This window comes from Takifugu flavidus, chromosome 14 (assembly GCF_003711565.1).
Source record: "Takifugu flavidus isolate HTHZ2018 chromosome 14, ASM371156v2, whole genome shotgun sequence".
In the NCBI taxonomy this organism is placed as follows: Eukaryota; Metazoa; Chordata; class Actinopteri; order Tetraodontiformes; family Tetraodontidae; genus Takifugu; species Takifugu flavidus.
The window spans coordinates 3,241,728-3,264,004 of record NC_079533.1 but is presented as its reverse complement, the minus strand read 5'-3'; the positions used below and the strand labels follow the sequence as shown (position 1 = coordinate 3,264,004).

Here is a 22,277-nt window from a genome sequence, read left to right as displayed (position 1 = left end):
TTAGCGCTCCTGTCAAAAGCAAACAGCGGTACTGCTGTCAAAGATGGATGGCTGTGTTTGTACTGGTGGCCACAGATGTGATTATCTAGCTTTGTCTGATCCTCTCAGTCTGTTTTAAAAATTCTCTAGACCGTCTTTAAACTTCCAGGCAGTCAGGACTGACAAGGCGGAGGTCAGCAGTGGCAGCGTCATTAATGAGATTCGTTTAGTTAAAGGCTCCTGTCTCATGAGGTTGTCTCACATCTTTCCAAGGTCTTAAAATGAAACCAGAACTTTGTAGCTGTGCACATCAAAACTGACTCTGTCACGACACAGACGAGTAGCAGTCCTCATTACAGAGCGCATACAGGCTCTGTACTACAGAGATACCATTAAAGTCTGCAGGATCAGGCCGTGGCTGTGCTAAACATGGAATTTTGATGGGCCTCAGTGGCTCTACAGCCAATGTAGACATATGTGTGTCCTGTATTGCCAGTTTTCAAGTAACCCTGCATGATTAATAACAGAGCTCTCCTCAGCAGAGGGCAGATGATGGGGTCCTGAACGGACCAGCTCTAAAATTACAGCCTCGATCAGAAGTTGGCAGATTAATAATAGCCGCACTAAGAAATGATAATTATCTTAAACTGCCACTCTGTTTTGGTTGCAGGGTAAAGACAAACGACCTGGATTCAAAGCACTGAGATCTAGGCCCAATCCCTCTATAATCCTTCACTCACATCTGACTATGATCCAACCTCTCTCGAGGAGATGGACAATGAAGTTTTACTAAGCTCATTAGCTTTGTGCCAAAGGAGGAAAAGGACTGTTGGATTTACTGTTGGCTGAAATTGGCACTTAATTGTCTGTGTGTGTGTGTGTGTGTGTGTGTGTGTGTGTGTGTGGTGTGTGTGTGTGTGTGTGTGTGTGAAGTCTCCCATATAACCCTCAGAAATTCAACCAAGGTGTCACGTTTTCATAAAGTTGAGAGGAACATTGCATCACCACCTCCAGCTCTCTCCATCCCCCTTATCTGTCTCTCCTCTTTCATTCACAAGACAGCCTGTGATTTGGGAGGCTGGGTGGTGATTGTGGCTTCTACTGGGGGGGCTACTGAATGCTATCATCACTCCCAGCCAGAGTCATAATCAATAGCGTGCGTGATGGCAGTGGTGGTACAACAGTGGATCGCTTCAGGACCCAAGAGATTATATTCAAGGGCTTCGATTTTTCCACAGAACTGTTTAGCAGCTGTTCCCAGTGCCAGCTCAGCTCCAGTGAGGGGAAGAACACTCACCTCTGAAGGGTCAGGAGATCAGGAGGTCTCTTTTAACGCCTTCAATGATGCAGTGGGTGAATGAGTCTTTTCAACTTCTGCTTCTTGCTCGAAGGATTGTGTCGGGGCGTGAGCCAATGACTATACTAGAAGTATTCCATTATTCAAGATTCAGGCCTGCTATGAGCGATGTTCTGGCCAAGAGATGGAAACATAATGAGCTCACACTTTCCTGTTATATAACATTAACTGAGAAGGACCTTTGAAATAGCTTAATGGCTGATGTCTACACTGATGCACTTCTACTCCTAAGAACACATAAAATCAAATCAATCTTTATTTATATAGAATCTGTTACAATGAAAATTGTTTCTAGGTGCGGAGAGGAGAGGAGAGGAGAGGAGAGGAGAGGAGAGGAGAGGAGAGGAGAGGAGAGGAGAGGAGCTCAGACTGAGCTACTGTTGCCCTATCTAATATTTTGTTCTGTCAAATTTCCATGATGACCTAAACAACATGTCTGGACACAGTCTCAAGGCTGGATGGAGAGGGGGACATTTGTCATGGCAGCAACATCCTGTCAAACATCCAAACATTTCTCTGAACGGGAGTGTACAGTAATAAGACATAATCTACCCTGGCCATCACACCCACAATGCAGGGGAAGGAAGTTGCTCCTAAAAAGCGATGATCAACACTCAGCATGTATAAATGTGCAGCATCCATTGATGTAAACAGGGTTGTTGTGGCTTAAAGCTGCAGCTATGTATTCCAGCATCATGGCAAGTCACTGTTCAGGGTAGCATGAGTGCAGCCCAGGCTCTGGCAGAATGTTGCTTATGGCTGAGTTGATACCTGAAGAGTGCACGTAAAATGAGCCCAGACTGAACCATGATTTTAACTGCTACCCACGACACCCGTGTTCTCATCTAATGGAACGAAACTGTTTGACTTCAGCTCTTAAATGTTACATGGAAATTTGAGAAATCTGTCGACAATAACGTGACTGACAGGAGGTGGAAACGGTCTGCCCAGCAGGGACCTGGAGGATTCAGCCCTGAAAAGAAGCACTTCCACTTCACAACAGGAGGTGATGGAGATGTATTTTAAAACCAAGGAACGGTACTTTGCTATCCTGAGCTGGTGGAAGGTGGCGAGGGCATGCAGAAAGGAACACTTTCACAGTCCCGTATGTTCATTTAGATCTCTTCCTGTGTGAGCGGGGAGGGATTTCACACCTCAGGTAATAACAAAGGGGAGGCAGGAGATGGAATCACATTTCTTACACTGTTATTTGCTTTACTACATCAGGGAAGAAGCTTTTTACAGGGTCGTAACCTGTGATTCTGCAATGGAAACCACTCACTTCCCTTTTTAGGTAATAATTCATGCCTAATAAAGTCACTAACAATCATTATTCATAAAATATTACGAAAGTTAAACAACATTACAACATTCCCTGTATGTTATCAAATATTCCACCTCAGTTTTCTTGCATATTGCTCGTCTTTTAACTTGTTATCACCACCAGGCTGTGCATCATTGTGGGAAGGTTTATTCTAAAGTAGACCATCAGTCTCTCCATCACGAGCCATGTTCTGGCTTCAAGCGAAGAGGGAGCGTGTTTTTTTTCAGTGCCAGTATGAGCTGCCAGCAGCAGGGAACACTTACTGCTGCAGAACCCTCATTTTCTGCTGCTCTGCTTCAGCCTCATCAGCAATAAATCCTTATATTGCTGGCACTTCACAGCTATTTACAACATAAACATACAACATAATAGACTAACGTGCATGTGTGTAACTTCCAAAACCCACATTTTAAACATTCTTCTTTTGCCTCCCTTCTCCACTGTTCTTTACTTGTGTTTAATCTCAGCAACAATCATAGCAACATTCCCTCGTTACCCTGTTGTTAGATGTTACCATGGTTATGTCCAATGGTGGCTAGGATTGTCCACTAATCAGAAATTGTTCTTCTGGTTTTTGACCAGTCAGAGAGCATGCTTCTGTTACACCAACCAGTTAGATTCAATAAAACAATGAGTGATGGTTCTTTCAAGCTGAAATTGTGCATGTTTCAGCGTGCGTGACTCCAAAACTAACCAGACGTGAACACAGGCAGCTGATGCGTCCATACTGAAGCTCCTTCATCTCATTTGCATGTAGGTAATCACCATCCTCAGCTGAGAACTCAGTCTGCGAAGCGTAAACGAAAACCCATATTTGTCTCTAAAATCACCGAGTCAACGAGCAGATCTTCAGATCGCCACGCACAGTAATCACGCATTAATGTGGAGGAGGCCTGCAGCTCTGGGAGCCATCTGTTTGGCTGAGGCAGAGCTGGAGGAGATCCAGGAGAGGACGCGTTTCTGGCCGCTGGCAGCTTCATCTGTGTGAATCCACCACCGGCATGTGAAAATGAGCGATCCAAATTGATCCATCAATCATCAGGCCAGGCAGTGTTTATTCACTCTGCAGTTATTCTCCCTCTGGGATGAAAGTGGCAATATAAAACGGGGCATCAATTTATTTATTTTTTCTCTGCAAAGTGGGAGAGCGCTGATGTAGTTCACTTTCATGAGTTTCCAAACGTTCTTTGTAAACTTAGCTTAAACTTGGGCATGAAACTTTTACTTTTTCCAGACTCGTTCTCCTCAGGACTGGTCGGGCTCCTGTTTTAGGCCCTGAAGCAGCTGCTGGCTGCCGTGGTCACTGGAACCATTCAGGTCAGCAGCAGCAGCAACAACAAGCTTCTTCAGCCTCTTTCTGCTGCTGTAATTGTAAAATCATACACAACAGGCTGATTTTGACTGAGTTTAATTAACTTGTGGATGAAAGGATCTGGAATTGGAGATGATGAGTGTTAAGGAAAGATTTCCTGCTTCATTTTTGTCCTTTTTCAGCTCAATTCCCAATAAAGCCTGCAGCAGCAGGAGCTGCTGAGCTGGAGGTCATGGAGGCGCCTTCCCTCAACCTCATTTGTGGTTTCCTGAAGAGACAAAACTCTTTAAAAACAAACATTTTGCTCAAGCGGATCTTGAAGAACAAACACCTCATGTCTGTTACATCTCTTGTCAGCTCTTTTACACCTCCTGAATCACCTCTTATTGGGGTAGTCTGTGGTTAATTGGCAGCCTGCCGATTTCCTCACAGAGAGAACAGAAAGACAGGAAGTCAGCCTGTTCATGCAGTTCATGCAATTTCTTAACACAATAACACACTGCAAGTTGATTTAAAATTGTGTTCTTGCTGAATCGTAATGGAACTTGCTTTTGAGGGTCTAAAGAGTGCTTTATTAACCTTCCTTTGTTCCTGGCTATTTGGAATGAACTGGTAAAAATATATTGACCACTGACAAAATGCTGTGGCTGCGTGTGATCGAGGCCATTGGCTTCTGCATCTGAAGCAGATCTGAAGCAGAACAGGTGGAGGAATATCAGAGAGATCTGCTGTCATACCATCAAAACACGGAGGCAGTGTTGATAACGAGTGTTGATAACGAGAGAAGCACCATGGTAAGAGAGAGACAATACCCCTTGTAAAAACACTGGAAGTGGAACTCATTAAAACTAAAAAAAAAAAAAAAAAATCAAGATTTTAACCTGTTGCTGAAATAACATAATAATTGGGGTTGAAGCAGGAACCCTTGGCCACTGTCTCCAGCATCCTGTATCATTGTGGTAAAACAAGCTTTTGGATCCTGGATCAGTAAAATACTATTGACGTTTGTCCCTCTGATACACGAGCACAAATTTGTGATTAAACGGAAGAAAAAGATGGTGAATTATTAGGATTCATTTTGTTGTCAACACACCTGTAAAAATAGAAAGCATTAATCAGTTAAAAAGAGAGAGTTTATGTAGCCACCATGAACACAGACAGAGGTAGAGAAAGTGAGAAATGGCCTGGATTATTCAGACAGGACACGGCTGTCTGGTGCCATGCTGCTAACTACAGATTTTATTCATTTTAAAGGTTTAGAAGGCAGAAACCTGAATAGTATTTGTGCTAAAACTGCAGTCCTTGTGGAACGATAACCACAGCAGTCAGAGCCAAGGGTGTTTGTTTTTCTGTCTTTTATAGTTGGAGCTCCGAGGCTAATGGGCTCTGCTCTAACCTTGATGACTCTTACGCGCAGCTGAAGTGGGATGTAGTGTTGCCTTGGCAGGGCTTCTCTTTTAGTTCCACAAGCACACATAAGCAGAGCTGAGCTGCTGCATGCTTACCTGAGATTACTGACACCTTCAGGCACCAGAGAGAGAGATGGAGAGAAGAGAGAGATAGAGAGTACTTGCCAAATATTCAGTAGCAAAACACTCATAGCAAAGTGAGGACATTTTTGAAAGTGAGGGCAACTACAAAGGACTGCTTTAGAGTTAGAATTGGGTTTAGGTTAGGGATGACAAGGGTGTATGTGTGTCTGTGATCTGGTGAACTGGGATCTGATCTTGCAACTGCAATAAAATGATAGACAACAGCCAGTAAGAGATGGAAACCTTTTGTGGTCCCCAGTTGCTCTGACAGTCTGATCTGGGTTTCTGTGTGTGTACAGTAAGTAGGGAATCTTCAGATTAACTGTAGCCTCCAACACCGAATCACAGTTCTCATCTTTGTCCAGGATATCAAGTCTTTAAAGGTGAGCTCCTCCTAGCTAGACCTGAGTTTATGTCCCATAATGAAATCTGGCAGAACAGAACAAGGCTGCCATCTGCAGACAAAAGCAGCACAGAATTCTGTTTAACTCAAATCCCAAATCACGACAACGAACAGGCAAATATGGATACGTGAACTCGGCAGCGATGCGCCAGCTGCAGAACTTCCCAGCTCTCCTGTCCCGAGGACCAGGACTGTCTCTGGGAGCACTTTAAGACTGGTCTCAGGTTTAAATTTGTATTCGTTGTTTAAATGTAATTTATGTTGATAGAAAAGAGATAATTGAGTGTAATCTGAAAGAACTGCAACCAACCTTCTGAAATGCTAAAGTGAGTCTACAAATGATGTAAAAACAACTTTGTTTTATTACAAACAATTACAAAAATCTTTACATGTTTAAGGGAGACTTTTTTTAACTGAGGAGAAACACGACTACAGGACATAATTATTTCCTATCTACAAAACCAAAAAACAGTTTCTAAATCAGATTCAGATCTAAAGGCACAAAATTAAGAGTTCATAACAGCAAAGTGAGCTCAGGCTGGCATTTAATGAAGATGAATGAATTTGTATGGACAGGCGTCCTCTCGGGAGTGTGATTGTCTCCTCTGAACCAGTAACTGTGCTTGAATCCAGTCCCTCTTCTCCTCCTCCAGTGTGAGTCTGGTCTATAATCCATGAAGGGTGGAGCTGATGATATCCATGAATGTGGCCTCGACACAGTAGCAGAGCTGGACATCTGGTTCAGCTCCACCTAGTTCTTCTGCTGTCCTCTGAGGGAAGGTCAGCTTGGACAATCCTCGTGTTGCAGCTGTGGCTTCCCTGGGCTTCTCCTTTAGATACTGCAGACCTGGAAACGGGGAACTCATCATCGTTTGAAGTCATCACATCGATTCTGTCTGCGATTGATTTAAATCCATCTGTGTCATGATGAAGCAAGGGCCTGGCGCGAGACCGATTTCTGCGGAAGCCGTCATACTTACGGGTGATAGAGGGGTCGATGTCTCTGGGTTTGGTGGCAACATCAGAGGCACAGACCTGCCCAACCTGCACCAGCAGTGCTGCCACATCATCATAGAGTGGAGGGAAGGCTTGACAGAAGGCCACCAGGCAGGGCAGGATGGGCATGAAGAAAGAGTAGCGCTTGGCACGGGTCAGCACTGACAACCAATAAATCATTTTGTTCACGGCAATTAAAACAACCAAGAGCAGCTACATAAACAAACTGTTTTGATTTCCTAAAATAACCTTAAAAAAAAGTTTGCACTCACCTGTGAGGAGGGTCCCCATCACGCTGATGGCTAACCGGGCCACACTGAGGGATTTGGGTAAGGCGTACTGAGTACATAACTGGGACAGCAGCTGGATCGCAAAAATCTGTGTGGACATTCACGTGGGCTTTAGAACGAGAGAATAAACGCTCTGGGAAAGCCCCACGAGGTGAGAGGGGTCACCTGCTTTTCCAACTGGGGCTGGGCCAACAGCTCTGGGATGAAGTCCAGACAGATGTGGATGGAGGGGATTCCTGCCACAGTGAGAGGAAGCAGGGCTTGAGGGTAACCCTGGGAGACGAGGGAGCAGGGGCAGAACAGGACACTTGTGATGACTGTAGTTTCAAATTATGGCAATTAATAATGTACAATACACTTTATGTACACCACAAGTACCAGAAATTCCTAAGACACTTGAAACATAAAAACATGGAGGGGGTGCAGCTTCCGTTGCCTTCAGATGGTCCTTATTTATCTACACGTTAGCCGGAATTAAGGATGCAAGAAAAAATCTCCGTTAAGGACCCGGGACCATGGGGGCACCAGGCTTTATGACATCAACACGACCTCACTCAGGTTCTGTGGGCCCAACACCGACGACGTCGAGGGTGACCTCCAAGAGTTTTAAAATCGTCTGGGATTTTATTATCCGAGAGCCTCAAACAAGTTTACGTCAAACGTGCAATGTTTCTCTGTGAAATTCACACGTTTAGCCGACTCGTTGAAAAAAGTCCTTCGATCATTAATAAATAAAGGGGCGCGTCCCTCAATCAGACATTACTTTTCTCTCCAACTGCACATACATGAGTGGACATCACTCCTCCTGTCACATAATGTGTCTGGACTGATGTCCAACCTCTGACGGTCTCCAGTTTCCTGACATGCATTTGACAGAATTTGACAACTAACAGGGGCATGACTAAGCTCATCTTCCAAAAGGGAACTTCTTTTCAGCGGCCTTAGCCCTGCTATCATGCTCCCACTGCGCCACTGGTGAAGCGACGTCTGGAAACTTTCTGAACATCCAGGCCGGCTATTATTAAGGCATCATGGGAAAATACCCGACCAACAATAAAAGGCAGGAGCATGTGCACAGAACTATTCATATCAACATTTTTATTTAGTCTCCTTTCTTTTTTGAGCGTTGCAAACCAATACCCAAGCTGCAGCGCACATCTGCACTGTTTCTACTGTCCTACCTGGAAGTGCACCAACTTGGCAATGTTGGGATCAGCAATGAACATCTGATGCAGCAAACAGCAGATGAGACATTGCACCTCCCTCAGATCGCTGAGTAAGCCTCCCTCCATCTCTGCGTCCTCGGGATATCTGCTGCCAGTCGCTCCCAGGCTTCCCTCTTTTGACTTGACTGACGCGGGACCCCTGATGCTGGTCAGCAGGGTGTCGTTGGTGGCCCCAAGTTGTTGCTCTTCTGAGGTTGGCAGACAGACCTCTAACAGAATCTGGACCGCTGCACTGTCCTGGAGATAAACAGATGTTTACCAGATCAACTCGAGTTCATGACATCTTTGATGTTTCTATATTCAGAGTCTGAGAGGCTGTTCCATCCACGTTAGTAGTTTAAACTACCTGAGCTGCCAGAAGTGCATTTTTTAGCTCCTCCCTGGTGACCTCAGGTGTGTCTGACTGTCCAGACCCCCCCTGGTTAGAAATGGTCTGGCTCTGTCGATCAAAGTCCGCCGTTTCCTTGAGGTGACAGTGTAAGTAGGCCTTTGAGGCCAGCAAGTAGCCGTTCAGCATGTGAAGAACAATGTCCATCAGAGGGGGACACCTGCCAACACATCATTCACTTTAAAAAGAAATGTTTACACAGACTAAACAAAGCCAGAAGTAATTCTCCTGAACTCAAATATATGCATGAAAACAAGACAACCATCATAACTGCAGCTGAAGAAAGTGTGATCTTCTGACCTGTACACTCTCCGATTGCAGCGCAGAACAATGAGAGGGTCCACCATCAGGTCATTCTGGGTGTATCTCTGCTGCCCCAGTAATTTAGCCGAAGGCTGCAGAGCATTCACTGTCATCACCCACAATCTGCAATACGCAAGCAAAGCGAAAATATAAGTCTTATCCTAGGATTTAGAAGTCTCTTACTTAATTGTAACCTACATATTGATTCCTTGGATAAATTAGTTGCTGCCACATATATGGATCCATTGATTATGAATTAGTGACCCTTTCAACACACCAACAGTGTAAAGCTCAAAGCCTTCTTGAACTGGGACATCAGCACTCTGGGCATCAGTCTCAACTATAGTTCTGCTGCTACAATTTAAGCCAGTAAAAACAGATACCAATGGTTCTTATTCATTTACCCAGCTAACACTTTCCTAATACTGTATGTAAAGTAGTAATATCCAGGAAAGGCCACCCCGGGGCCAGTAGTGTGGCCAAATGTTTGCCTTCAGAGTGAGAAAATACATCTCAGGCTTTCCTCTAAACTGCTACATCACCTGAAAATCCACCCTCCTCAGAAGAAAGTATAAAAGGAATAGGTTTTCAACCAAACAAAAGACACACAGACAAAAATCCCCCATGATCATAATCTGATTTTGATCAGCAACCAGAAGCAGCTAATTCAGCTCCGTTAACACTTATCTGGATTAGCTCCGAAACATCTTCCCCGTGCATCCCCAAATACGATGCAGTAAGAAACAACACCTAATTACATCCAAAGCGCGTACCTGCGGGGCATTACAGTATTGAGGCTAATCCAGAGCTTGTTGACTGTTTGAAGAATGCGACGAGGGACAGCAGGCTCCAGCAGCAGAGCCATGCTGGAGGTGAGGGCCTCAGCGTAAGGGATCAGATCTCCAGGTGAGAGCAGGGTTAAACGCTCAAGGATCCGCATCAGCCTGGGACTGCTAGACGGCAATTTCTGAAAGGCTGCGGAGAAAATAAAGCTAATACTGTGATGCATTTGTTGCTCTGTTTCTTATTTTAGAAAGGAAAGTCAATGACAGTCTAATCCTCTAATCTTTTAGATTAAACACTGACAGCTTTTACTTGAGAAAATATCATGCAGAAGCAGATCCAACCTGACCGGACCTGCCATCTCAATGGTGCGGGATTTTAAAGTCAGATGCTTCTATACAGATATAAAGTACTGTACATATTTGATTTTCTTATTATTTCTAGTTTGTTTCTATATTCTGTCAGCTTTCACCCTGATAAACGTGCACAAGTCTCTTTTCCCACCGCCCTCCTCACCCTGGTGGAGCTGGTTCTGTGTGTATTTGCATGTACTGATGGGCAACATCATCTTCCTCAGCAGAGGCAGGGTACCAGTCACCTCCTCCTCACACATCCAGTCCTCCACGAGGCAGAGGTGGGGGTAGTTGGTTGCCAGCAGCCTCAGCAGAGCAGAATGCAGACCTGGAGACAATCGAGCACAACAATCGAGCCTTCAAACATAAAAGAATGGATTTTCAAAGACCCTTCAGGACTTATTTTAAATTGCTGTGATCAACCATATGATGCTTTATGCTGAACTGATTTCTGTCTATAAAATCATGGTATTGATTTGATTCATAATGCACAGATGTTTAAAAAATTGACGGCATTAATTGATTCATCAAGACTTGACGTCACCTCCCAGCTCCTGTTGCAGCCCCTGGGCCTGGGTAACCAAGTACTTGATTGGAATCTGATCCATCAAGGCTGCCGAGTAGGACTTTGGCTTTTTCTGCATCAGGGCTTGCAAACACAACAAGGGGAAAAGGTCAAGAGTTAAAAAACCTGTGAAGCATATGACACAACATAAAAAAGGAGAGGGAAAGACAGATGTATCTGCTGTTGCAAGGACACCAGAGTCGTGCTGATGTGTTCAGGGAACAGAGGTGATTTTTCATCCATGATGCTTCATTAGCACTGCTGATGGGCTTCATTACTCTATTCTTGAAGGCTGCTGAAGCACTTGAGTAAACACAGCAATTAAAGACGGGGGCATAAACTTGCACGTAAATCTGGCCTAATGAAGGACAAGAACAGCGCTCGTCATGGGAGAGAAGAAAAACTGACTAGCTTAATGACTAATACCGTACTCAATCTAACCTACAGTCATGCTATTTATCCAAGATCCTGCTGATTAGATATTTGGCTTCCTGCCTCTCTTCTCTGTGAAGTAGCAAAGAAAGGGGAAAAATGCACGTCCAAAATCAGATCAATACCTGCTTTTCTCACTTACCCCTGCTTCTCAAAAACAGATGCACATGAGGCAGACGGATGAGAACCTAAGAGAGACAAGTCTCATTTGGTTTCAAACATACCTAGTTGTTTGGTGCTGGCCAACAGGTTTTCCTCATAGGAGAGGATGTAGTAGAGGATAAGGAGTTGGGTGGTAATAGAGTAGCGTTGGCGTGCTATTCCACGGCTGCCCTCCCCCTGCTAACAAAAAACCAGCAACAACTCAAAGACGGCAATAAAATTGACATCAGCAGTGAGGATCCTAAATATCAAATAACAGCATCCTGTTACAGAGACTGGAACATGTGATTGGGATTAAAGGGACAACACTAGACTGGTTTAGATCATATTTATCAGATAGATACCAGTTTGCTCATGTCCATGGCATTCCCTCTTCATACAGTAGGGTTAGCCATGGAGTTCCTCAAGGTTCTGTACTTGGACCAATCCTTTTCACCTTGTACATGCTTCCCTTAGGGAACATTATTCCCAGCAGCATGGGATAAAGTTTCATTGTTATGCTGATGACACTCAGCTTTATTTATCCATGAAACCAGAGGAGACAGAGAAGTTAGTGAAGCTCCAGACCTGTCTTAAAGACATAAAGTCCTGGATGTCTTCAAATGTCCTCCTCCTTAACCCAGGAAAAACTGAGGTCATGGTGTTTGGTCCTGAACCTCTCAGGGATAGATTAGATCACATGATCACTCTAGATGGTATCTCATTAACATCTAGTCTCTCTGTGAGGAATCTAGGAGTAACTTTTGACCAAAATCTATTCTTCAACTCACACATTAAATTAGTCTCTAGAAGTGCCTTTTTACACCTGAGGAACATCACAAAGATTAGAAAACTACTGACCCACCATGATGCTGAAAAGTTAATTCATGCTTTTGTTACTTCCAGGCTGGACTATTGTAATTCTTTGTTATCAGGGTGTCCAAAAAACTCTTTAAGAAGCCTCCAGCTGATCCAAAATACTGCAGCCAGAGTTCTGACAGGTATTGACAAAAGAGATCACATAACTCCTGTACTGGCGTCTCTTAAATTTAGAATAATTTTTAAAACCCTTCTTTTGACCTACAAGGTCCTCAGAGGCCTAGCTCCATCCTACCTGGAGGAGCTAGTGATACCTTATCAGCCCAATAGACCGCTCCGCTCTCAGAATGCTGGTCTACTTGTGGTTCCCAGAGTTTCTAGGAGTAGAATGGGGGGCCGAGCATTTAGTTACCAGGCCCCCCTGCTATGGAACCAGCTCCCTGTCCAAGTACGGGAGGCTGACTCCATCGCTACTTTTAAGATTAGACTTAAAACCTACCTCTTTGAAAAAGCTTATTGTTGTTAATTCTGTAGTTCCAGTTATTATCATAGACAGACAAATTATGATACTTAGGGAGTCGTCTAATCATTAGGTTAACATCTTAGCTATGCTGCTATAGGTCGAGGCTGCCGGGGTCCGGAAACATGATCACCTGACAGGCCTCTGTCACCCCACTGGGAAATGGTCTCCTCTCCTCCTCATCAAGTAGACTAGTAATGCTATTTCCTGTGTAGTTTTTCTGCTCACCCCCCTTCTATATCCATTTACAGGTATCACCGCCTTCAGAGCTGCATACTGACCTCCGCTGACCCTCTCAACCAGCAGCTTATTCAATTAAATTTAATTCAATATAATGTATTTTTGTATGTATATTCTATGCTCTATGCCTCTCCTCTCCTCTTCTCTCCTCTCCATTCTATCCTCCTCCTATCCTCCCCCTTATCCTCTCTCTCTACCCAGCCGACCATCAGCAGGAGGGTCCCCCTACATGAGCCTGGTCCTGCTCAAGGTTTTTTCCTGTTAAAGTTAAAGGGAGTTTTTCCTTGCCACTTGTCTGGGGTTAGGCCCTGGGATTCTGGAAAGCGCCTTGAAACAATTCTGATTGTAAAAGACGCTATATAAATAAAGATTGATTGATTGATTGATTGAAATGGTGATAATAAATTATGAGAAATTAGAGGGAATACAAATCCATGGAATAATAAAAGATGTGAAAGTAGAGCTAACCATAAATTATGTTTAAATAAAACAAACTGGAAAGGAAAACATTGCCTTTAAATATCCACACACACCATCACAAACCAACAATATTAATAACAATAAGAGCAATCATCATGAATCTAAAGTAGTGACTTACTTCAGCAGAGCTCAGGAAGACATTAAGGATCTCCTGCTCAGTGATTGGCTGGTTAGTGGCCTCTGGATTGGCCTTGGATGCTGGAGTGAGGATGGAATTGATGTAGGCATCAATTAAGGGAATCAGCTGAGTGTGAATTGGCATTATGGTCTCGCACAGCTGTCGATAGATCCAGTCCTGAAGGATGCAAAGAAGAATGGCACGAGCAAATTAAAGTTTTCCCTCAGCAGTTTATGATGTACGCGGTTCCGAAAGAGTGCACTTGTCCCGACCTTGATGGACACTTTGTGCTTGGTGAAGGCTCGGCTCCGAAGCAGCTGATAGATGCAGTGAATGGGGAGGAACCCTGTGATGTTGGCGCTTAAACTGTTGGTCACTGCAACCCTCACAGCATGAGCGGTCACCACCTAAGTATCACAATGGAAATGTTTGATTTTTAACCGTTAATGACTTAGGCTAATATTGTATGAGATACATGCCGGACTGATTAAAAACAGGAGCAGTTATACTGTGAAATAGTTACCTTTAACTCAAATATAAGCTCTATGAGTAGGGACTATATGTCAAAATACAAACTATAGCTAAAACAGCCTGGTATAACCATCTGTACAACCTGCAAATATCTACTTTTATTACCTGTACCTTCAAAAGCAGCAAACAACATTACGCTGTATTGGTAATGGGTATTTTAATTGAAATCACTAATATGAATTCACTGCATTTTCCAATGATAAGAAATTCAATTAATGATAGTGGACGTTGGGACCAAGTGCTGCGCTAAAATTAGCATTTAGGAACTACCTGGACTGCACACACCTGTTCTGTAAAGATCTCCTGTGTGAAAATAGTCTTCATCTTGCTGAGAGAGCTCGGTTTGATGGCGATCTGTAGAAAGGAGATCATTAAAAAAATCCTATAGGAGAGGCCCAACATTGAATGTTATAGTTTCTCCTATGGGTGCAAACAATCATGCTTTAAATCAAAAAACACATCTTTGAGGAAAATATATGGGGACAAAAAACCTACTTAGAATAATAAATGAGTACATGATAAGTAACTGAATACATTGGAAGCAGAGTCCAGTGTATTAGCAGATGTTGTCTGTCTGTCTCTGTGTGTGTGTGTGTGTCTGTGTCTCTGCTTCAGTGGAGCAGCCAGGCCAAGGCCATGGCCCTTACCTTCATCCCTAACGTAGAACACACCAACTCAATGATGGAGCTGAGCTGGTTGCTGTGGAAATACATGGCAACCAGTAACAACATCTCTCCGAAAGAAGCAGCCACGCCTGCAGCACTGTCAGGAGGACACACACGTGCAGACGAGGTTAGTCCGAAAAAATAAATAAAGGCTAATCGGGCGTACTACAGGACACTCATTTAAACATCATAGTCAGCCACAGACAAAGTTTGGTTCATCACCACGTGAGACACATTAGAATTTAGATCTAGTTATGGACTAAGCATCAATGAAACTAAGAGCTACAGTCATAAAATGATGTTATTGCAATTGGTAATAACAATATATGAATCCCAAAAATAAAAGCTGAAATGATCGAAACAATTTGAAAGAAAACCAACCGGAAAAAAAACCAAAACGCACTTTAATAAATAGTTAAAGGCTGGAATAGCGCCGCATTATAAAAACACTGGGGTATATGAGATAGTCTTCATGTACGTCCTCATTTCGTCTTCATTTATCAGCTCTGCAGTCTTCATCATAGTTGTTATAACAGCAGAAATAAGCATTGCACTTTCTTTAATTGAGAAATGCAAACTACCCCATACTTGCAGTAAATGATTATTCTAATGCCTCAGTAGCGTATTTGCAGAGCATTACTTTACCTTTCAAAGTATTCTTCCTCTTTGATCATCCAGCTGAGCCACATGACCATCAGCTGTTCCTGTTCTGGAGTGCTGGAGAGAGGACGGAGAAGGTTTTCACTGTGCACCTCCAAGAATGATAAAGCTACAGCACCTACAGGCGGGACTTCTTCAGTAAACTGAAGACAGCTCTGTGTGTTTAAAGAACAGTTTACCGGAGTGGTTCTATGTACCTGACCAAATGTGGAAAGGCCAGCAGCTTACAAAAGGACAGAGAGACGAAGCGGACGCCTGCAGGGGTGGCTGGGGGTCGGCTGGTCATCAACTGCAAGAGCTGCTCTGCCTCCTCATCTGTAGGTCTGCAGAGGGAAGCCATTCAAACATTTATTACATTCTCACAAAAACATTAGCCAGTTTCACGTCGACGCAGGATTTTTTAAGGCAGATTGACCCACCCTTTATGTGGCAGGCCTAGACAAAGGGGTAACTCAGAATTAGAATTAGTATCAGCCCAAAACAACCTGTACATAAACTGTTGTACATGCGCTGCTAACATCAGGGTTCCCTGATTGGTGGGATGTCCCGAGCATGACGTAATTAAAGATTGTGTAGCTGCTCAAGTGATTTGTTTGAGGGTAAAAATGGAAATATCTGCCCTCCAGAGGTCAGTCTCGGGGAGATCAACAGGAAGCCCCATCTAATGGGAGCAGCTCTCGCTGTCCACGGTCTGGGCAGGTACGTCAAGGTCATCGAGTAATTTAGCGGAACCCCGCGGGACACCTCTCATATGAACGGCTGAGGCGAGCCACAAATTTCCCAACTTGCAGGGTCATTTACCGAAAAGCCCGGCATTGTCCCGGAACAACGTGGAATATTTATGCAGTTTGATAGGGACTAAACAGAGAAAATAGGTTCACATATCAGAAGTGCTTCTATTCAGTCCTCCTGAACCAACCTGAGCCCAGCAATACCCATGAGAGCGCAGTAGAGTCTGAGCAGAGCGCTAGCCTTCACCACATGCGCCTCTCTGAGGCCCGAGTACCCGGCGCTGCCTTCATTATCGCCATCATTGGGGCCATGTGTGCTGCGGGAGCGTGGCAAGATGGCAACCAGCTCCAGGAGCAGCTGCCGACGCATCTGCCACAGCACCGAGCTGCTTTCTCTCTTCCTCTAAGAGTTCGGAGAGACAAGGCAGAGAGAGAAAAAGACATGTTAGCTGCTGCACTTTACCATTCACATGAGACAGCACAACCACAATGCTGTTGAAAAGAAAAGGGGTTAAAAGTTTGAGGAAAACCTGAAATAAATTAATGACACAAAATTCTTCTCACCTGTTGTCCATTACGAATAAACATGCTGAACCAGGTTCGGACTTTGCTGTTAGTCCCCAACAGGAGGCCACTTACATAAGAGACCAGAGGACTGACGGCATCATCTGCTGTGTCCGGCCTGTAGTCCAGAGTCAGAGCCACACCTAAACCAGGCAGGTGGCACTCCTCCACCTGGCAAACGCAGAATTCCATTCAAAATGTTTAACAAAGACACAGAAAAATGAACACAACCAGTGAACTGCCAAACAGCGGATGGGAATGTGATGAATTAAATTAATGCTAAACTGTAATGTTACTGATTAGCAATACTGCAGTCCGGTGAACTGCCTCTAATTGGAACTGACCACCATAGCTCTGATGTTCAGGGCCTGAGAGGGGTTCATCTGGCACAGTCGTCTCAGGGCTTCTGTCCTGCGTCGGCCACCCACACTCTCCTCATCCTGACGCTCTCCATTCTTGATCAGACCTCGACAAACTGCCATTCAAAAGTTTTAGGCATGAATAAAAAGTCATGGTTTCTTTCGAAAAAGTTAGTTTTGGTATTGATCTAGTATGAATTAGAACTCCATAAAATCAAATCACATCACCTAACCATGCAGTCCTGACTGGAAAAATGTGCTACCTGTAATTAGCCAGCTTACTTATCGGTAGAAGTAGGAAACTGAAGAATTACCTTCATTGAAGCTGTCGGGGACATTAGCAACCAACAGACACAAAAACCAGTCTCCGTTACGGACGTGAAGAAGAGCTTCTGCAACATCCACAATGGGTAGCAGGGAGGGCAGCTCTGAGAAAGGTAAACATGAATAAAAGCCAGGCTGAAAACAAGAACTAGACACAGCGGAACATCTGGCACATGCAGCTAATGTAGCGCAGCCAATATAAGCGACATTGTTGGACGTAAACAGTATCATCATTAAAATTCAGTGTTTTCCCTGGGTTGACAGCGTTATCACATTATTTTAATCTTGTTCTAAATAAACCAGATAAGTTTGTTTTTTAAACTGTTTCTATTACAGTAAAGGCTAAATATGATGAACTTAGCTTTTATAGCAGCCTGCAATCACAGTTTGAGTGGGGGGGGCAGACCTACAAGTGCCTCCACAATACAGTGGAACCTCTCTACTTACGAACGTCTCTACATGCGGAATTTTCAGGTTACGACACGTCTCAACGGGAAAATATTGCCTCTTGTTATGAAAGAAATTTCAGGATATGAAAGGCAAAAATATACTCCCGCTGCTAGTCGCGGAGTTTAGCGACCGCAAACTTGCTTGTAGCTGCTCTGCCATTGGCTATCGCCTAGCATTTTCCTGTCATCCCATTGGCTAGGAGGGACGTCAATATGTACAGGTATGTGTGTATCCCAGCGTCGTCTTCGTTTAACTTTTATTTATTGTGGGTGTTCGAATGTTTGTCCATTAGATGGCGGTGTTACCACAAGTGTTAACGTTCGTTGCTAGTAATGATGGCTAATGTAAGATTAGCCTATAATAAAGTTAATTTTGTTCCTAGAGAAGCCTTGCACTGAATTCCTACATTTATTGTGCGGTAATTTAATTGTAACATGTATTTGTTACATGTTTTGATGCATTTTTATGATTTATAAAAAAATTATGTCCGAATTTTTGGGGGCTTGGAACGGATTAGGGCATTTACATGGAAAACACGTCTCTACTTACGTAATTTTCAGGTTACGAAACAACTTCTGGAAATTAATATCGTAAGTAGAGGTCCCACTGTACTTTCTATCAAGCAGTTTTGAGTTTAGAAATCAGTATGGTAATTAATGCCTTTATTAATGCCCATCTCCTCTGAAGCCTCTCGCCCCTGCTGACCCAGGCTGCTTGACCTCAGTGGTTCCTCATGAATAATGGAGACATTTCTTTCTCTTATTTTTTCATTCTTTTCTATGCTCCTGTGATCACTTTTCCTTTTTTGCCACCATAACAATCTCGGTAGAGTGGCAGGCGTATCCTAGCAACACTGACACGGCTTTCTGGCAGTCGAGACAGCGCAAAAAACAAGCAAATTCCAGACAGATGGAGTCAGCAGAGGCAGTCAGAACTCTCATTAACAAAACAAACAACATATCTTTGCTTAAAATGCCATCCGTTCCGTCATTACTTATTAAAAGAACACGGTCCAGACATGTTCTATCAGAAAGATGATGAAATGACTTCTGTTGTGATTTGGTGATATAAACTAACTTAATTTTCAGGGTGTGGTGAGAAACACTAATTAATAACATGGGAAAATGCAAACTGCTGTTCAACAAGAGCTGAACATAGAACAGTTTCAAAAAGATACAGGAAAGAATTCTGGTACCTGCTTGTAAAATGCAGAGAACGTCAGCCACTTCCTCCAAGTAAACAGAGCTTTCAAAGAGCTCCGAAGACTTCAAGAAAAATTCTCCATTGGAGTCTACCACCTGAAAAACAATAGACAATACTGCACACAAGGAGCAAAATCCACCCTTAACCCAAGTACAGCCTGTAATTACTGGATAACTACAGACAAAGCACAAGACAGTCCCTGCCAACACAACCCTCAAATGTGTGGGAGATATTCAAGATGACCCTTTTTGACTTCTCACTGCTCCTAATGTGATTGGCTACCTTGTTCATGATGGCCAAGAGTTCGCTGAGGGTCAGTCGGAGTCTCCTGAGAGGATCACTGTTTTCAAACTCCAGGGTTAGGCCATGCTGGAGCTGCGACACAAGGATGCTTTCTGCATTGGCGCCACCAGCCTTGTGCCTGGCAAAAAAAGAAGACACTTTATAAATGCCATGATGTCACACATCATGGGCTTTTTGATGAATATAAAAAAAACAAAGGCAAAAACATAAAACTCATTTTATAACCAGGCTGCAGTAGTGATCACATCATGACAGAAAAGTTGTGAAGACCTGAGCTGCTGCTCCTTTCGTGCATCCTGCTCCAAGGCGTGAAAGTCCACAGACAAAAGGGCAACGATGGAGTTGACGGCCTCCACCCCAGACAGCAACCGGAGGATGAGCTTCTTATCCTGGGCCCAAGACTGGCTCTGATCAGCCGGAGCACAGAGGGCCATTCTCACCAGGCAGGGCAGCAGTAACCTGAGTTCTGGGTCACTGAGGGCAGCCAGACGCACTACGTCCACCTTTTGCATGGCTTCAAAAGCATAGGGGCTGACAAACTGGAGCCCCATACTGTCTGCCATCTCTCTGCATAATGGTCGAAGGAAGAAAACAAACAAACAAACACAAACACACACACACACACACACACACACACACCTTAGTTAGTAGAATTAAAAACCAGCAGCTCGGGCATTTGATCACTCACCTGGTTAAATAACAGGTGTCAAAAATCTATAGAACACTACAAAGTGACCACAGATCAAGTCACCGATGCCCCTACGTTTCCAACATGAACGAAACGTTTAAGACAGGCTTGGTTTCACATTTCATGTTATCATCATTATTATCTTGAGGAGCACGTAGAAAAGTATGATTGGTTATTGTGGATAGCTGACTCTCATATGAACCATTAGCATTTGCACCAATCACTTAATTTAAAAGGCCCATTTATACTCTATAGAATCTATTTCCACCGATAAACAGCATGTGCGTTAGTATTTTGAGCTCTTGAAAGATTAATAAAAAAACACACAAGTGAAGAGGTTTTATTTAGAATATGCTAACCATCAGTAGCTAGCATTCGCTCGCTCTAATCATTGATTTGAGCACACTGTTAGCCAGCACGGCTAACCTGTCGGCTAATATTGAACGTATGTGTCCACGGCCGTGGAATTGACGTTAGCCACAACAAAATGACTTAAAAGATTTAAATTAAAAATTAAAAGCAACCGTACCTCCTTAATTAATCTGATGTTCTTTCAAATGACTTTCTCCAGCGAGGCCCTCGGCTGCCGGACCGTAGTAAGGCAGCTCTCAGCGAACAGACAGCTTGTCGTCGCTGCGCAGCCGGCGGCAGCTACCTTCCAGCAGCCGTATTAATCTGTCACTTTGTCCGTGACCATTCCACAAATACGCGGAGAACAAGCTTGAGACGCGGACACTCGAGGTCCGTAGTGGATGTTCCCGACCGGTTTAGTGGAGGTGGTGACCGATTGATCTTCCTTCACAGCTGAGCTCCTCGGGATCCTTTTTTACTCGACCAGTTTAATGATGCCATCTGGAAGACCAAACTCCCTTCAGCATAAAGAAAGAAATTATTATTGGCATGGATGCAAAATGTATCATTTTGTTCCATAGATATCTTATTTGAGCTACGTAAATGTACATGCATTGATTAATTATTCAGTACGAACATTCTTAATATATGTTTTCAGCTTTTTCCATTCATTTTTTTCTGTACTTTCCTTTTTGGTTTATTTATTTCTGTCATTTATACTAATTTGTAGGGCAGAGACGAACTAATTTAAAGTTCCACCAGGATTGGTGGTCTGTCCGAACCAGACAGAAGAAATCGATTCTCTGCTAGCGAAGATGTGCTTAAGTTGTCCAGCAGTGTTGCGTCCTACCTCCATTTCTGCTCTTTCGTTAACTAAAAACCCCATTCTACGAAACGAAAAGTCATTGGGTGCGTAGTTCTCAAAATCGTTGGTTAATAATTCAAACTGATGAGTAAATAGCTCGTGAAAAAACGACAATCACGATCGTAGACTGGTGGAGGCGGCAACGACTGCTTTAGCTAACAGGCGCCTCTGCGGTGGAAGGCAGGCATAATCGAGAGCAGAGAGCATCGATCCCCCTTCAGCCTGACTTTAGCCCCGCCCACCGAAACTAGCGCCACCACAGAAATAAACAAAGAAAAGTGGAAATACAGAAATGAATGAAAATAAGTGCGAAAATACATGAATTAATTAATGTTTATTACTGAAGTCTATAAAGATGCCTAAGGAGTACACCTGGATAGGTTGCAGGGTCACCATGGAAACACAAGCAACCATTCACGCTCAGCTTTGTATTTATCCATAAAGGCCTGTATTTGTTTTTACATTTATGTTGAAGTTACTTTTGGTCCTCTATATGAAGCTGAGGAGCTATTTTACGTTGGTTGTAGTAGGGCGGTGGCAACACATCTGCAGAACGAGGGCTGCTGGTATGAAAAGAAAATGAAAATAAATGGAATGAGGACAAAAATCTAGTAAACACAATGAGCATACACTTCAAAAAATCTGTTATTTTACCATTTTGCTTTCAGTTCCTTTCTGTTATTTTCTTAAGTAAAGTGCGTCAACAGATACAAGACAAATAATTGTATGGGTTTTACATTTCCAGTACATAATTTTAAAGAATACTATCATTCTGGGCTAAAATTTGAATTTGATTCTATTTATTGGTACTTGTTGGCAACTCAAATATCTGACAATAAATGTATTTCTATTACTTTACTTATGGTTTACTTATACCTGAATAAATTCTGCCCCAGTTTCACTAATATCAAGGGGCAGCGTGCTGGAACCATACAGAGAACCGCCTCTGGACAGCTCATCATATAAGTGTAGGCCTGCTCAGATACAGGTGACCACAGGAGAACTCAGCAAAACAAAACAAA

The 22,277-nt window shown here is 43.5% G+C and overlaps 1 protein-coding gene across 1 annotated transcript; it reads right to left on the bottom strand.

Moving 5' to 3' along the window:
- Positions 1 to 6,251: 6,251 nt before the first annotated feature.
- ints2 (integrator complex subunit 2) lies at positions 6,252 to 21,446 on the bottom strand. The gene is made up of 26 exons (XM_057053834.1): positions 21,241 to 21,446; positions 20,569 to 20,908; positions 19,622 to 19,918; positions 19,331 to 19,469; positions 19,041 to 19,143; positions 17,386 to 17,499; positions 17,057 to 17,187; positions 16,713 to 16,883; positions 16,337 to 16,551; positions 15,615 to 15,740; positions 15,403 to 15,474; positions 14,740 to 14,854; positions 14,378 to 14,446; positions 13,834 to 13,968; positions 13,562 to 13,738; positions 11,468 to 11,585; positions 10,791 to 10,895; positions 10,410 to 10,574; positions 9,884 to 10,085; positions 9,108 to 9,233; positions 8,766 to 8,967; positions 8,375 to 8,656; positions 7,359 to 7,466; positions 7,176 to 7,281; positions 6,888 to 7,064; positions 6,252 to 6,754 (listed from the first exon to the last, which is right to left on the bottom strand). The coding sequence occupies exons 3-26, from the start codon at positions 19,912 to 19,914 to the stop codon at positions 6,573 to 6,575; spliced, it is 3,633 nt and encodes a 1,210-aa protein (XP_056909814.1). The 5' UTR covers positions 19,915 to 19,918; positions 20,569 to 20,908; positions 21,241 to 21,446; the 3' UTR covers positions 6,252 to 6,572.
- Between the last annotated feature and the right edge of the window lie 831 nt (positions 21,447 to 22,277).